A 17,500-nucleotide genomic window follows, 5' to 3' on the forward strand; every position below is an offset into this window, starting at 1 on the left:
ACAGCCTCAGGATAACGAGTTGCGAAGTCGACCAATGTCAATATATATCTATGACCGTCCTCACTCGGGGGAACAATAGGTCCAACCAGGTCGATTGCTACTCTCTTAAACGGCTTGTCAATTAATGGCATCTTCTCTAGGGGAACCTTCGGTACGGAACCCTTGTTAACTGTCTTCTGACATACATCGCAGGACTTGCAATAACGAGTCACGTCCCCTTGAATGCCTGGCCAATAGAACGCGCTTTGAATCTTATCAGTCGTTTTCTTTATTCCCATGTGACCTCCCATGATCGATCCGTGCGCTAGTTCCATTATTCGACTTCTCAGCTGCACAGGAACCATAACCTGCTTCAGGGGTTTACCTCCGTTCACATAAGGGTGCTTGTAGACGCGGTACAGAACTCCACCTTTCACTTCAAATGAAGCCTCAGCCTGGCCTCTCACAACTACGTCATCTTTCTCCCAAAATTTCTGTAGACTCTCGTCATCACGCTGCATTTGCTTGAGCTTTTCTCTATCAACTACAGGACTTTCTTTGGTATCTGGTACCTTCAACGGAATATGTTCTCCAGCTTTCTTAACTTGACTTCTCGTGGTTACAGCACAAGCTTCTTGTACAGGAACTTGCCAGCTTGGGTCTGGGTCGTCAGCGGCTCTTGCGCCTGGTACATTACCAATAATTAAATCATAAACAGCATCGGGAAGACACTGCGCTTCCACCTGGCCCTTGAGATAAGGTGTATCAACGTCAATCTTTGCGATGGGAACTTTCCTTGCCGTATTGTCAATGAGCAGCATAACATTAAATTCGCCAGTAAACTGATCCTCAGACACAAGGTCCCTCTTTACTACAATTCCACTACAACCAGTATCTCTCAGGACATCAACAGGCTTCTCTCCAACTCTACCTTTCACGACAGGCATTTTACTTCTCACTCCAGTCAACGGTTCAACACAAGCACTACTCAACAATGGAATCTTCTTACCACAGGCTAACAGCAACTTATCATCTTTAATACAGGCCTTAATTTCTTCATCAGTAGGTTTAACCTCAGGTGACTGAACTAAACAACTGGCACTCACTTGACCACGCTGCACAGGGTTACCATCCTTACTTTGTGCTCCTGATCTGCGTCCACCTGATCGACAGTTTCTAGCTTCATGTCCCAGCTTACCACATAGGAAACACTTTCTTGTTAGGGTTGGGCAGTTGACAGCTTTATGACCTCGGGTGTTGCACTTAAAGCAATGCAGAGCTGGTGGATTAATCTGCATGTTCTTGGCTTCGTCCCTCTCAGGCTGCACTGTTGGCTTTCTGCTCGCTGAGCTGAACAAATGTTTACCATGAGCCTCCAAGTACTGGTCAGCGATCTTCGCAATCTTAGCTAGAGTCTCAGGTGCCCTTTCTCGCAGGTGAATTGCCAAATCCTTAGGACAAGAGTCAATAAATTGTTCTTTCACGATCAAGTCCTTAAGACCATCAAAGGTTCGCGCAGTATCCGAAAGCTCTAGCCAACGTAACAGGTATCTGTCCAGTCGCACAATAAACTGCTCCGGACTTTCGTCGACTTCTGGTTTGGATGCTCTAAATTTTCGACGATAGCCGTCTTCGGTAAGGTCATATCTCTTCATTAACGCAATCTTTACCCTGTCATAATCCTTAGCTGCGTCCTCCGATAGACGTGAATACACTTCTAGTGCCCGTCCAGACAACAGAGCACTGAGCTTCGATGCCCATCCATCTTTTTTCCACTTAGCTGTCTCGGCAAATCTCTCGAACCTCTGCAAATACGCGTCCAAATCGTCTTTACCGTCAACAAACGAGGGGAGTTTAGGTGCCTTAGCCCGATCCTCTCTCGCTTCAGGACGTCTGTCAGCATTCTCCACAGCCAAACGTGCAATCTCCAACTCGTGTTCTCTTTTTGCCGCTTCAATAGCCTCTTTCTATTTCAACAGCTCGGCTTCCATCTCCAATTTTCTTAGTTCGCGTTCTTGTCGCCTGGTTTCTCTCTCTTCGTCTTCTCTTCTTTTATCTTCTTCAAGTAATCGACGTTTCTCTTCTTTTTCTTCTTCAAACCGCCTACGTTTTTCTTCTCTTTCTTCCTCCAATTGTCTTCGTTTTTCTTGTTTTTCTTCCTCCAATTGTCTGCGTTTTTCTTCACGTTCTTCCTCTCTACGTTTGTCTTCTTTCTCTTCTTGTTCACGCACAAATTCAAGCAGCTTTTCTCCTTCCAGACCAAACTTTTCGCCAAGCTGAATAAATTTCTCCATTTTCACAGCACTAAAATTCCACGGCTCTTTCACTCGCTACAACCTTTTCCACAGCGTCGCTACTTCCTTCCAAGTTGTGATCCTTTCCTGGTTTCTGTAGTCGGCAAACAAATGAATTCCTCTCCCGGACAGGCCCCCAATGTTACGAGTTCGTGTGTTTTGAGGAAAGTTAGCTTGCAAACTAAACTGAACGCAGGGTTGTCGGAACAACAACAAGAAGATTTATTCCAAAAATGAACGTAGTTTCCACGAAGTAAAACTCTGAATAACTCGTACTCGACAAACTTACACGGCCTCCGCCAACTTGAATGCACACAGCTTCTGTCACACTTGAGTAAACACGGCTAACACCAACTCTCTTCGCTTATGAAAAACTAGTTAGAAAAACACTCCGCTTGGACTCGTCTACTTATATACTCTGACAAGAAACTTCTAGAACTTTCTAAATTAGTAATCGATCTAATTATAGAAAGATTACAAAACACACCGATTTAGAAACGCTTACGTACAAACCTAAATATAAACAAATTACGAACTCTCGCGAAGCGTCTAGAAAGTAACGCTTGTCACGCAATGCTATTTTTCGTAACAGAAACAAACAACATATTTGCTCTTAGAGGCGAGAACCTCTTCCTATTTGATTGCGTGCGTGAAGACAAGAAACTCAATTGTGTCAAATTACCATGTACTTCAGGTAAATACTGCTCACTTTGATTTCGTCTCGACGGGCGATAGATTGTTGTCGAAGTCCAGTACTCGTCGCTTTTGAGATTTATGCCTAGTTTATCCAACTGACTTTCCATTATTGAGCTCCATAAGGGTATATTTTGTTTAAGGATCCACTAAAACGCCATTCGCGTTGCATGACTTTCGACGCCATTGCAGGCTAAGTTAATGATTCTACTGTGTCCACAAGAGAAATCTACGCAGTTCCACTACCCTCTCGATCCTAAGAAAATACGGGCAGAAGGCTCTATACACAAAGACACTACTTACCAGGGGAGTGACAGGCAAGACTTTTACCGACACGGAAAAAAAAAAAAAGAAAAAAAAGAAAAAAAAAAAGAAAACAAACAAACTAAACGTAGACCTCGACTGGGTTTGCCCATAGGCAACCCAGTAAAAAACAAAAAGAAAACAAACAAACTAAACGCAGACCTCGACTGGGTTTGCCCATAGGCAACCCAGTAAAAACCCACGAAATGAAACCGAGATTCCGACTGGGTTTGGCAACCCAGTAAAAATGCTAACAACAGCACTAGTGAGGATAATTGCAAACGATACAAGTAATTGCACATGAAATAGCGTTACAGCTCCAAATACAAAGGGATTCAGTAACAGCAGAAAACAAAAAGCCATGATAATACAAATAGACAGAAAATTCACCTTTTTCAGAAATTTAACTAAATGCATCCGGCTAGGCGTACATCTCTGCGACTCGATACCGCTTGCACTAACTTTAAGATCAGGAACTTTCTTCTTCTGGAAACTTTCACAGTTCTGTGCTTCTCTCCTGTGGCATTTGGTTGCAGTGCAGTTCATATCATGATTTTCACATATTTGTTCATTTAGTACACATTTGTTCTCAACATATAAACTTTCTTTCAGTTTGCGGACCAACCCCGGCCAAAACAATCGCTCAACAGCATCTTTTAGTGTGGGTCTACCGCAAACGGCGTGTGCATAAGTGAGTTGTTTGAGCGTTCCGAGGAAGAAGCTTAATACAACAAAAAGCAATATGCTCACAAACGACATACTGTCATGGGCTACACACTTCGCCACAACTTGATCGCGCAAACAAATGATATTTGGTATGATCACGCTCAATCATATGGTTTTGCCTGTCAATAAAAGGCATTATTATACTTATTATACTTAGGATCGAAATTCTCTAATCACAATTAGCTATTTTAACAACTTGTTTCCTCAGAAGGACGTCTCTGAAGCTGCCCAATCAAAACATGACGACTTCTATCCACTTAGTGCTATAAATTCACACAAACCATCAACGCCTGCTTCCCTTCGTTTATTTCAGGAAGGGTTAGTTAGTATCTGTCTATCGTTAGAATCTCTCGACTCCTGTCTCGTGTTGCTATCGCACACCCACTAAAATTCGCTCATTCCTGGTCGTTTTATTCCTACTCGTTTAGAACCAAACAACTACCTCTAAATGTCAACACCAGTAAATGATCACGCAAACGAAGCCAATGGCGAGAAATAACATTTCAACTGAATAGCTTGAAATAAAATTTGCGCGAAATCTCTCTCTTTAAAAAAGTTAAAGAAATATAAGGGCCGTTTATACGAGAGAAAATAAAACGCGAACAGCCCATATAAATGATGCAAAACCTACGTTCACAGCTTTCTCAAGCCCCGGCTTATCCTGGCCTGGGAGTTTATACTCGTATAAATAGTTCCTTTCGCGTATTATGTACGCCGCGTCCAGAGTAAGCCGCGGCTTATTTTCTCTCGTATAAACGACCCTATTGTTGTTTTCTCAAGTTAACAATAACTTCATTTTACACAAGAGTGACTATACTGAAATCTTTTTCTGACCTTAATTAAAAATGATCGCCAGCTGTAATCATTTGCCAGAACGATCATGCCTACAAATTCCTGTCATCGTTATTTAATGCGTATTAAATTTCAACTCACTTATGCAAATTAGTTAAACTCGAATACTACACAGCACAATGAATCACAACAGTTGAAACATCTCACAAAAACCTTTTCCAGCATGAAATTTATTGAAACTAACTAAATATTTGCTATTGGAGACAAAAAAAACCCTTTCTATTCCAATTCCGTGCGTGCAAACAAGAAACAATCCGTCTCACAAACCATACGATATGCAAATAAATATATTTTTCAGTTCAAGATTGAACTCTTTCCTAAAGAACCTTTTCCAAAGCACAAAATAGACAACAACCTTTCTTTCCAATAATTCTTCACTGTCACATTTTCAATTATTTTTTTACCTGAAAACTGTACAGCTTGACTGCAAATTAAATGCCAATTGCCAGGCAAACGAGATGCCACTTCGGTAAACACTGTGATACATTCAAGACATTCGATTCCTTTTATTCCTTTTCCAGTTTATAAAATAAGATTAGAAACAACACACACTTTCTCATATCCGACCGCAATTGTTCTCGAAGACCATCCCTCGTCGCTTTTAAGATTCCAGATATTTATTTTCCCCGCCTGTTTCGTTATTCCAATTGACGTTCCATTCTTGATCTCATAAAGGTATATTTTTTCCACTAAAACGCCATCCCCGTTACCACGACTTTCGACGCCATTGCGGGTTTAATAATTAAACGTTCATCTGTGTGCACCAAGGAAATCTACGTATTCCCCCAGCCCCCTCAAACCTAACAAAATACACAGACAAGACTCTATGCTCAAAGCCACTACTTAGCAGGGGAGTGACAGGCAAGACTTTTACCGACACGGAAAAAAAAAAAAAAAAAACACAAAACTAAACACAGATTCCAACTGGTTTGCCATACTGGCAACCCAGTAATGAACTCGTATCGACTTGCAGGTACAAGCGAAATTTTCTCCTTAGGTTCAATCGCATCCTCAACAACCAATCATAAATTTACAAATGCTTTTTTACTATTGTTTTTCAAGTTTGAATCTTGTAACGATCACCCTACTGATGTATATAAACCCCAGCGATGCTACAGTATACATGGAATTTAACTGATGAGTGGTCCAACTCCTTGTTGGTCTACGAAACAGACCTGTATTTAAGTCCATATGAAACTATATTGAGTAGAAAAACATTGTTATACATATATATACAGTACTGTCTGCAGTTAGATATAGCTCTTTGGCATTACAAAGCTTTTGCTTTCATGTTCAAATTGAGCACTCTACTGGGATGAGTCTTTGCCGCTAGCAATTGCGCATGCTCACTATTTCAGCCTTCTGGGCTTCATCAGTGCAGTGCTGATGTCTGGGATGGAGGTTAAGCTTATAAAGCCACCCCAAATGTTCCACACATGTGGTACATCTAAGCCATGCCAGAGTGCTCAAACTAGCGAGCTAGTGAGCATGCGCAATTGCTAGCGACAATGACTCATCCCAGTAGAGTGCATCTAACTGCAGACAGTACTGTTTCGGTCTTCTGGGCCTCATCAGTGCAGTGCTGGTGTCTGGGATGGAGGTTAAGCTTATAAAGCCACCCCAAATGTCCCACACATGTGGTACATCTAAGCCATGCCAGAGTGCTCAAACTAGCGAGCTAGTGAGCATGCGCAATTGCTAGCGACAATGACTCATCCCAGTAGAGTGCATCTAACTGCAGACAGTACTGTTTCGGTCTTCTGGGCCTCATCAGTGCAGTGCTGGTGTCTGGGATGGAGGTTAAGCTTATAAAGCCACCCCAAATGTCCCACACATGTGGTACATCTAAGCCATGCCAGAGTGCTCAAACTAGCGAGCTAGTGAGCATGCGCAATTGCTAGCGACAATGACTCATCCCAGTAGAGTGCATCTAACTGCAGACAGTACTGTTTCGGTCTTCTGGGCCTCATCAGTGCAGTGCTGGTGTCTGGGATGGAGGTTAAGCTTATAAAGCCACCCCAAATGTCCCACACATGTGGTACATCTAAGCCATGCCAGAGTGCTCAAACTAGCGAGCTAGTGAGCATGCGCAATTGCTAGCGACAATGACTCATCCCAGTAGAGTGCATCTAACTGCAGACAGTACTGTTTCGGTCTTCTGGGCCTCATCAGTGCAGTGCTGGTGTCTGGGATGGAGGTTAAGCTTATAAAGCCACCCCAAATGTCCCACACATGTGGTACATCTAAGCCATGCCAGAGTGCTCAAACTAGCGAGCTAGTGAGCATGCGCAATTGCTAGCGACAATGACTCATCCCAGTAGAGTGCATCTAACTGCAGACAGTACTGTTTCGGTCTTCTGGGCCTCATCAGTGCAGTGCTGGTGTCTGGGATGGAGGTTAAGCTTATAAAGCCACCCCAAATGTTCCACACATGTGGTACATCTAAGCCATGCCAGAGTGCTCAAACTAGCTCGCTAGTTAGCTAGCTCGCTAGCTAGCAGCAATGACTCATCCCAGTAGAGTGCTCAATTTGGACACGAAAGCAAAAGCTTTGTAATGCCAAAGAGCTATATCTAACTGCATATAGCTATATCTAACTGCATATAGCATATAGCATATAACTGCATATAGCTATATCTAACTGCATATATATATATACATATACATATAATAGGGAGAATGAAAAAATGAGTCGCTGGCGAACTTCTCACAGGTCTAGTATATTTAATCTCGTGTAAACGTTTCGCCCTTCGGGCTTCTTCAGTACACGCTAAAAACTAAAAACTAAAAATACCTGGTACAACTGAACTTGCGCTATTTATACAAAACCATGAACCAAAAGGTGTAAAATGTTTAAAATTACAAAAAAATTAAAAAATCACAATAATATGTCATGTAATATGTGCGGTTGGAATTCATTAAGTGGACAATACGTGAGATAAGAAATAGTTAGCTCTATTCCGAAAAAGGCGTTAATCACCAGACATCGAAACTAACAATTTAAAATAAACAACAGGACTTTGAAAATCATGCAATCAGGTGGCCATATGATGAGCGCAAAACAAGATCCCAAGAGAAAGCCTCTGGAACCACGCCAGTACTAAAAACAACAGAACCCCGCCCAGGGGCCCTAAAAAGTAATAGAATCCCTGAACAGGGCCTGTGAGAATGCCGATCTGCACAGCGTAACTGAAAAAAAGCCCAACTGGTTGCACAATTACTCCAGTGAATGATTAATTAAACCTTATTCTATTTTTGGAATTAAACTCGGATCTTTTGTTCAAGCCGTAAGGTTGGAGGGTGCATAACTGTGCGCACCAAAAGGCCTCTCTTGTGAGTAAAACCTTGTCCATATCATCAGTAGTGTCATTAACAATTTTTTCAATAACAATGAACTCAAAGTCAGACATGTGATGTTCTTTTCTATTGAAATGGACGGCCAATTCACACGTGGCCTTGTTGGTCAACATAGCCGATTTGTGATTCCGAAATCTGACCTTGAATTCATTCGATGTTGAACCTACGTATTGAATCTTGCATGTTTTACAGGTGACTAAATAGATGACATTCTTCGACCTACAATGTACATCCTGTCTAATGGAGTAAAAACGGCCTGTACAGGCGCTGTGAAAGATCATTAAAAAAATTGTTAATGACACTACTGATGATATGGACAAGGTTTTACTCACAAGAGAGGCCTTTTGGTGCGCACAGTTATGCACCCTCCAACCTTACGGCTTGAACAAAAGATCCGAGTTTAATTCCAAAAATAGAATAAGGTTTAATTAATCACTCACTGGAGTAATTGTGCAACCAGTTGGGCTTTTTTTCAGTTACGCTGTGCAGATCGGCATTCTCACAGGCCCTGTTCAGGGATTCTAATACTTTTTAGGGCCCCTGGGCGGGGTTCTGTTGTTTTTAGTACTGGCGTGGTTCCAGAGGCTTTCTCTTGGGATCTTGTTTTGCGCTCATCATATGGCCACGTGATTGCATGATTTTCAAAGTCCTGTTGTTTATTTTAAATTATTAGTTTCGATGTCTGGTGATTAATGCCTTTTTCGGAATAGAGCTAACTATTTCTTATCTCACGCATTGTCCACTTAATGAATTCCAACCGCACATATTACATGACATATTATTGTGATTTTTTAATTTTTTTGTAATTTTAAACATTTTACACCTTTTGGTTCATGGTTTTGTATAAATAGCGCAAGTTCAGTTGTACCAGGTATTTTTAGTTTTTAGTTTTAAGCGTGTACTGAAGAAGCCCGAAGGGCGAAACGTTTACACGAGATTAAATATACTAGACCTGTGAGAAGTTCGCCAGCGACTCATTTTTTCATTCTCCCTATTAACTTATCTGAGTCAAGACGTTTTGTATTCTTTTGGATCCTCCTCGCAAGTGGCATCATCGTTGGATACTCAATCTTTATCATTCTACTTATATATATATATATATATATATATATAATATTTATATATATATATATATATATATATATATGATCCAAAAGGTCTAGATAGCAGCAACAATATAGATAGTCGTATAAACATAACAACTTTCTTTAATTTTCCAGACATGTTTCGACGGTACATCCGTCACCTTCAGCGTTACATATTTTGAAATCGCCGTTGAATTTAAAGCGCGCGCGATCTTACAAACTTCGTTACATTGCGTTGTCAATATTGCGTATTAAATCAAAACAGAACAAAACAAAAATTTAAATGAGTGACGCTTAGTTCCTTACAGGGAGAGAGTCAGGTTAATGTGTTTCACCTGCTGGTTGAGATCGGGCTTCTCCCATTTTATATACATGGATTCCTTAAGCTTCACTTGGTACTTAGTGGCTGCAGAGTCCAGGATCTCGAAGCAATCCGGTGTGCAGGATGCCTTACAAAACCAATAATCAAAACCTTGATTGATAGAACTTTTAAGATAAACAACACTTGGATAGGGTTCCATACTGATCTTCAAAAATTGTCTGTCATTCTGCGGAGGAATCTCTTCCCTGAAAACTTTATCAACAAATATGTTTCTAAATATATTCAGACAGCAGTCAAGGGAGGGAAAACACAGTCTCATTCAGGAATCGAACCCCAGGAAACACTTAAGTTTTTCTTTAAAATCCCTTACGTTGGGCACTTCTCAGTCACGGCACAGAGGTGTATACGCAAACTTGCTAATCGGTTATGTAAACCTATTGATATAAGGTTAGTCTTCACTACTTTCAAAGTCGGGAATCTTTTTAATATGAAAGATGCTGTCCCTGTAGGGCTTTGCACGCGTGTGGTCTATAAATTTTCGTGTGCAAGTTGTAATGCTTGTTATGTTGGTGAAACCAGCCGACATTTCTCCACACGAGTGCGCGAGCACTTACTTTCAGACAGATCTTCGAATGTTTTTAAACATCTGCAGAGTTCAGAGTTTTGTAAGGCATCCTGCACACCGGATTGCTTCGAGATCCTGGACTCTGCAGCCACTAAGTACCAAGTGAAGCTTAAGGAATCCATGTATATAAAATGGGAGAAGCCCGATCTCAACCAGCAGGTGAAACACATTAACCTGACTCTCTCCCTGTAAGGAACTAAGCGTCACTCATTTAAATTTTTGTTTTGTTCTGTTTTGATTTAATACGCAATATTGACAACGCAATGTAACGAAGTTTGTAAGATCGCGCGCGCTTTAAATTCAACGGCGATTTCAAAATATGTAACACTGAAGATGACGGATGTACCGTCGAAACATGTCTGGAAAATTAAAGAAAGTTGTTATGTTTATACGACTATATATATATATATATATATATATATATAACCAAAAAATGGGTAGAAGTCCTCATCAACTTAAAAGTGCTCAATAGTTGAACTAGAGCAATAATTGATTGGTAATGCAAGAGTGAGGTTATTTGGTCATTTAATCGCTACTCTGAGTTTCATGCTCTGAGTTTCATATATATATATATATATATATATATATATATATATATATATATATATATAGTACAGTGAGGTAGGGAGGGGATATATTAGCAACTGATTGCCTTAATTACTTAGGATCACCAGCCTATTCCCGTTGGGATGGCGATTCATTAGGCATTTCTGAGAAATACAACAGACAAGGTTAATTTGGGAACAGAAATCAGCACAACTAAGCAATTAAGTGAAAATGTGGCTCAGCCAGGCTGAGCCACATAAAAAAACTTATCACAGTGATGGTAAGTTACCAAAACATCGACTTGTAACGAAGCAAAAATATGGAAATTAAAATTACATAATATGGCAAAGGTCTAAAGTACAAGGTGAAAATAACTAAACAATCAAAGGTTAAATAAATACAGATAACATGTTGATGTGAATACAAACAAGTAACGAAGACCCAAAAGAAATGAAACCTAATTAGTACTATAAATCAAAAACGATAATGAAATGCCTAGTAATAATGGAAAAATGGCAAATCACACTAACTCAGAATTTGGATGGCGCCAGGTGAATATTCTGACTGACCTCTAGCAGAAGTCTACGCGAAGAAAACGGGGTTGTTCACGGTGCAACAAGAAGTGCGATCTCTGTAAAAATTATTTAATTCAAGCTTTGAAATTTCAAAGCTCGGCAACTGGTCGTCAATATATATCCCATTCAACGATCTTGCTCGATCGTCTCAAAATGTTATTTAGCCACCTGTACCAAATGCATTTATGCAATATGTGAGATCCACTTCAACTGAATTTAAGGTAAGGTTCCGCAATCACAAGTCGAACATGCTTACAAAGAACAAAAGAACTTGTGAATTGGCCATCCATTTTAATAAATCTGAACGTGAAATTTCTCAAATCAATTTCATTATCATTGAACGTAAATTAGGTCTTCCGAAAATTCTTCATATCTTGATCAATTATTGCTCACTAGGGAAGCCTAGTACTGGACGGCGCAATTATTTACGCTTATTCCCCATGGTCTTAACAAAAGGCAGGATTTAGATTACAACAATTGAGTTACCAGTATTGTGATTTGCCATTTTCCATTATTATGCATTTCATTATCATTTTTGATTTATACTACTCAAATTAGGTTTCATTTCTTTTGGGTCTTTGTTACTTGTTTGTATTCACATCAACATGTTATATGTATTAACCTATGATTGTTTGGTTATTTTCACGTTGTACTTTAGACCTTTGTCGAATTATGTAATTTTAATTTTAATTCCATATTTTTGCTTGGTATATTGACCGAATGCATAAGTGGCGGCCAAAAATGTATCCTTTTGTTTATGTGCTAATGAGACTCACTAGCCTTGCTCTCAAGCAACATTTCTTTGTATTTTGTCCATGCAAACGAGGCTAGTGAGGCTAATTAGCACATAAACAAAAGAATATTTCTTTGGCCGCCATTTATGCATTCGGTCTATAAGTCGATGTTTTTGTAACCTACCACCACTATAATATAGCTTTTTAGTTCTTAATAGTTTTTAACCTGAGGAAGGCTGAACAGCCGAAACGTATTAAAGCTATCAAGAACATGCAGTCAAGAGTTGGTCTCTTCGTCGCCTCTTACACTGATTCATAAATTTACGTCGAGACACTGTATCCTTTGGATCTTCTTACTGGGTAAACCAATTTCACACTGCTTATATATATAAAGCCATAATGTATGTACAAAATAATAATTATTGGGTAAACCAATTTCACACCGCTTGTATATATAAAGCCATAATGTATGTACAAAATAATTATTATTTAAATGAGAGCGGCTAGATCTGTTCCCCACAAATTTTAACTTACAGTAATTAATTAAACTAATCAGCTGGCAAAGAGGCAGCTGTGACAGCAAGAGCAAGAATTGGCTGGGTGAAGTTCAGGGAATGCGGAGAGTTGCTTAACTCAAAAAGGTTCTTGCTGAAGATGAAAGGAATGGCTTAATATCAGAGTTATGTAAGATTGGCAAATTATGTTACATGGGAGTGAGACATGGTGTCTGAGGGAAAATGAGATGGCAATTTTGAGAACCAAGAGAGCAATGGTGAGAGCAATGTGCGGTGCAAAACTGATGGAGAAGAAGAGGACAGAGGACCTAATGGAGATGTTAGGATTGAAGGAAACAGTGGTTCAGATGGCAAAGGTGAATGGAGCGAGATGGTAAGGGCATGTGTTGAGGAGGGATGATGGGCATTTTCTGAGAAAAGCGTTGGAGTTTAAAGTGAAGGGCAAGAGGAAGCGAGGACGACCAAAGAAGATATGGAAGAAAAGGATGCCATGAATCGAGCGAGATGGAGAGTGGGAGTTAGAGAGATTGCTGCCAAAATGATCTGAGAAATGGTCATACCAACGTTTCATTCATGTTGCCTATGTCAAATAAATAAGGACTTAATGCAAAAAAAAAAATTGTCCCTTCATTTTACCTAAATTTCTCCACTGTGTAACTTGATAGTAGTATAATGAAAGTCACCTTTTTATGCAGACGAGTAATAAGCCATACTATATATATTTACTTGACCTTCCTTTCACATTGTAGAAACGAGGACCTTAACGGGATGCAACGCAGTTACAATCAACAGACAAGAATTTTGTGAACTATGAGTCCCCGAGTCCCCACGTCCCTGAGTCCCTCAGTCCCCTGTCCCTGCATCCCCGTCCGACTTAATTTTCGACACAGCCTTAAAGCTTGTACTAAATTTCAAATCATTAACCCACCTGTCCCAGAGCTATGCATGATTGTACAAATGACCTGGGATGATGTCAGTCCCCCTGTATCACTGGTTATGTTGAACTGGGTAAAATTGCCACAATTTGATATCGGTCCATGTTTGGTGTCAATAACAAACAAAGCAGATCCATCCTCAAGCTTGTGGAAAGAAGCTCCTTTTACATTTTTTCGACAACAATCATACAAGACTGGATCATCATGTTTTACACAGCTGCTCATGGAGTCTTCAGTTTTTCCAAGGGAGACACAGGCAAAGTCTTTAAACTTTTGTCGTTCATTTGGCATGCAAACGATTAAACAGCCCCCCTTAAAGTCGGGACTATCTACCACAGTGGTATTGAAGCTGCATTTATATTTATGACTTTCTCCAAAATCACTGATGTCAAGGTTGGCTGAAGAACCTGACAAAAAAAAATACAACTTTTTGTAACGGTAAGTATACGTAACTACAATAACACAAGGGAAATAAATTAATATTCCATAATAATTAATCCTTAAAACAATTCATATTCTGCAATACCAGAAGCATATGACATTGAAGTGTGAAACTTGCAAACCTTTTTCTAGGAACAAAGCTGGGGATTTAAATTAGGACACCAATTTTATGCTCAAATACAGACAAAAATAAGATCGAAGCTGCACGCCACGAAAATGCCAAGTTATACGTTACATCCAAACAAGGAAATGTTTAACCTCAAATAACCCCAGCTTTGAATAAGACTGAGTTCACTGCTTCGAGGTCATATGAGCTTCTGGCAATACTGACACATAAGCTTAAATGCTCTGCAGCTATAAAGAGCTGAATTGTGCAGATTGTAGAATTTATTTCAAAGGAGAAGTTCCCTCCAAAATGACAATCCTTTTTTTTCGATGAATAGAAAGTTCAGGGGGAGAACAGCCTTTAACCAAAATTTCAATCTTAAAATAGCTTTTGAATATAATCTTGTGAAATCCTAATGTTAAAAATACACACATGCAGGCCGCCATCCATATACTCCAAGATGGCAGCCTGCATGTGTGTATTTTTAACAAGGATTTCACAGGGTTAGAAAGCTATTTCAAGATTGAGATTTTGGTTAAAAGCTGTTCTCCTTGCGAAATTTCAATCTATTAATCAATTAATTGAAAAAGCTAGGATTGTCATTTTGGAGTGAACTTCTCCTTTAATAATTTTTAACATTACACAATACTACATACATGTATTGTGTGCACATGTGCTCTTGCTAAAACCACATATCCAATCAAAATTTATTTATTTTAGCCCTAATTTCACCCCTGCACCAGCCTCCTTTAATGAATAAAAGTGTCTGGCATTAGACAAAATAAAATCTGTAATCGTCACTCTTATAGGAGGGCAGCTTCTGCAAGTACCGGAGCAGAAATAAAGAGTAATACCAAGTGCTTTCCGGTAACTGCATAGGCAGCCCAAGCTTGGTATACGATTACAGACTTTGCATGGGAAACTTAATCCACAACCTGCCCCCGTCTGGCCTTGTAGCTCAGTCGGTAGATCAGCAGTGATCTAACCCGAACGTCAAGGGTTCAATTCCCACCCTGGTCAGAGTTCTTCTCTGTCCATGAGTGGTAGTATTTGCATGGTTTACATGGGTAAAAAATAACACTTTGCATCACCCTCTCATAGTTAATTCTACCGCCGTTATAGCTTGATGGTGATCATATTACATTCTGCACTCTCACTGGCCAAGTATTTCAAATTGCAAATTTCAGTTTGCACTCTGATTGCACAGAAAAGATAAGGACAATTGCATATAGAGGTAAGTGAAGTTTATTTCTACATTTACAGCTTACTTTAGCATTTATAAGCTCAAAGTTAATTTTCCCATAAAGTCTACAAATCATATACTGAGCTTGGACTGCCTGTGGTACCTGCAGAAAGACCCTATAGGAGAGAGAGTCAGCCAAGAAACTCAATCCTATGACGCCAAGAGTCCAGAAATGAACTCCAGCCCCACTGGTTATTAAGAAGTACTTAATAACTGAGAGTGAGGTCGTTACAGCAAAATCTCGCCATTGCTCGGTCAATACGGCAAGGCCAAGGTTTAAGATTTTGCTGTATTATGACCGAACGGTCAAGGTTATCAAGTTGTTTATTATATGGCTAAAAGAACAGTTCTTGTTAAGAAGAAAAAAACTAATTTGCATAATCCATAGGCCCATGCGCATTACAGGAGAATAATGCCCTAGCTCTTAGCCAATCACAGCACGAGTTATATTGGCCAGAAACACTAGTCATATAATGAGTTAAAGTACTGTCATCACAGAAACATTAACATTTCTGCCAAAATTAACTAAATGCCACAAACCTGCATTTGCACAGTCAATTAGTATTACTTATTCAGTGTATAATTTAAACGCTGCAGATTGGGGGCTGAGTCATCAAAAACCACAAATCTGTGTTCGCCACTTTCAGGTTGTGCAGGAGAGAAGGTCAAGAGCCTTGTTGGATTGCATTGAGGGACTGTTTTGGGGACGCATTTTTATCATTGTGTGTGAGGAGCAAGAACTCAAGTTGCAAGCTAACAAAGTGATGATATATCAGGAGCTGAGCTTCTTAAACCACAAGAATATTGTACAATGGCAATAATTTTAAAACGATGGCTTGCTTGCTAAGTGGTAAGATTGTCTGGTGGTACATTCAACATTTACTTACCAACAATGTAAGTTATAAAGATTTTAACTGAAGTTATTTTTTATCGTACAAGAATATATGAAAGACTACAAAGTGTATACTGAGTCTACTCCTTAATTAAGAAAGCATGAACTGCTTAGCTCACAAATTAAGCCTGGCGTGACAATTTCAGAGGATGGTACAGTTAACTTTTACATGCATAAAATAGAAAGTAAACTATCAGAAGAATTAAAGAATTAAAGTATTCCCCACGGCAGCTCGATGCTCAACCAACTTTGACAAGACTTTAGGGCCCGTTCGATTCACCATATTCCGGAATAGGAATACATGTACATGGAATTGAAGTTAGAAATTATTCGTTTTTACGGAAATTCACTTTAAAATTGTCACACATCCGCTAAAATACTTGTTAAAACATATCTTTACTATCCTTGTTGCTTCAAAACGCCAAACAACTCTCATTCCAGAATACGGTCAATCGAACACACCCTACTAAGATAAATTTAGGGAAGCCTGCGACTACGACATGCCACAAAAGAGTAACATCATAGGTTAAAGGGATACTCCATTCCCTAGTACAAAAATTCACAAACCTGTTGCTTAATGCCTACTTGAAACATATTAACCATCGAAAGAGTTTGATTCTTTCTTTCTTCCCCATAAATTAACAAAGTATCTCGCCCAAGATTTGAAACAAAGCACTATGCCCGAAAAGCGAAAATGACGTAGAAAGGAGAACCTCGCAAACCTCTTCCGGTAAATTCTCTTAAGATTGCTTCATAAATAGGGGTCATTGCGTTTTCGCAATTCCCCGATTCGAAATTTTCTTTGCGCTTTTTTGTGAAGACATCTATTATGCCGCATCGCTGTATAGCTGGTGGATGTTCTAACACCCGTAAAAACGGAGTGAGTCTCCATCCATGGCCAGAAGACCCCATTTTGCAAGACTGTGGACGAATGCTGTCAAAAACACACGGTCTGACTTTTATTATCATACGAATTCAAGTAGACTTTGCAGTGCTCATTTCACTGAAGATTGCTTTGAGGCACAAACTGTTATCGTTAAGTCTTAAGGTTTCAAGATGAAGAATTCAATTAAAGCCGATGCCGTTCCAACAATCGACTGCTTCGTTGTTTTTGGCAACAATACAGTCAATTTCGGAGCAACAGATGCACTCTTCTACACGTTGAAGACGTTGGCAATTCCCACAAGTACACCTAAGGTATAGATACAATTAGTCAAAGCAGGGTTTCTCATATAGTGCAAAATAAACTTTGACTTGAGGAATTCTGTTAATCGGTC

General features: G+C 39.6%; 1 protein-coding gene and 1 long non-coding RNA gene across 8 annotated transcripts in view; one reads left to right on the plus strand and one right to left on the minus strand.

The window, feature by feature from the left end:
- The window catches only part of LOC138015169 (uncharacterized), a 23,638-nt gene extending 6,841 nt beyond the window's left edge, over positions 1 to 16,797 (plus strand). Inside the window, exons 2-3 of the long non-coding RNA XR_011125507.1 lie at positions 15,276 to 15,322; positions 15,979 to 16,797. This is a non-coding gene — a long non-coding RNA (uncharacterized lncRNA). The remainder of the gene's footprint in view (positions 1 to 15,275; positions 15,323 to 15,978) is intronic.
- LOC138015168 (uncharacterized) overlaps positions 1 to 17,500 on the minus strand; it is a 44,273-nt gene that overhangs the window by 16,709 nt on the left and 10,064 nt on the right. For 6 of the 7 annotated variants that reach the window (XM_068862100.1, XM_068862098.1, XM_068862102.1 and 3 more), the window contains exon 2: positions 13,535 to 13,948. In XM_068862100.1, the coding sequence (XP_068718201.1) occupies positions 13,535 to 13,948 (414 nt within the window). Of the gene's footprint in view, positions 1 to 13,534; positions 13,949 to 16,790; positions 16,897 to 17,500 lie in introns of those variants that run through there. The other variant, XM_068862103.1, reaches the window with a different exon arrangement.

Source organism: Montipora capricornis, chromosome 9 (genome assembly GCF_036669925.1).
Source record: "Montipora capricornis isolate CH-2021 chromosome 9, ASM3666992v2, whole genome shotgun sequence".
NCBI lineage: Eukaryota > Metazoa > Cnidaria > Anthozoa > Scleractinia > Acroporidae > Montipora > Montipora capricornis.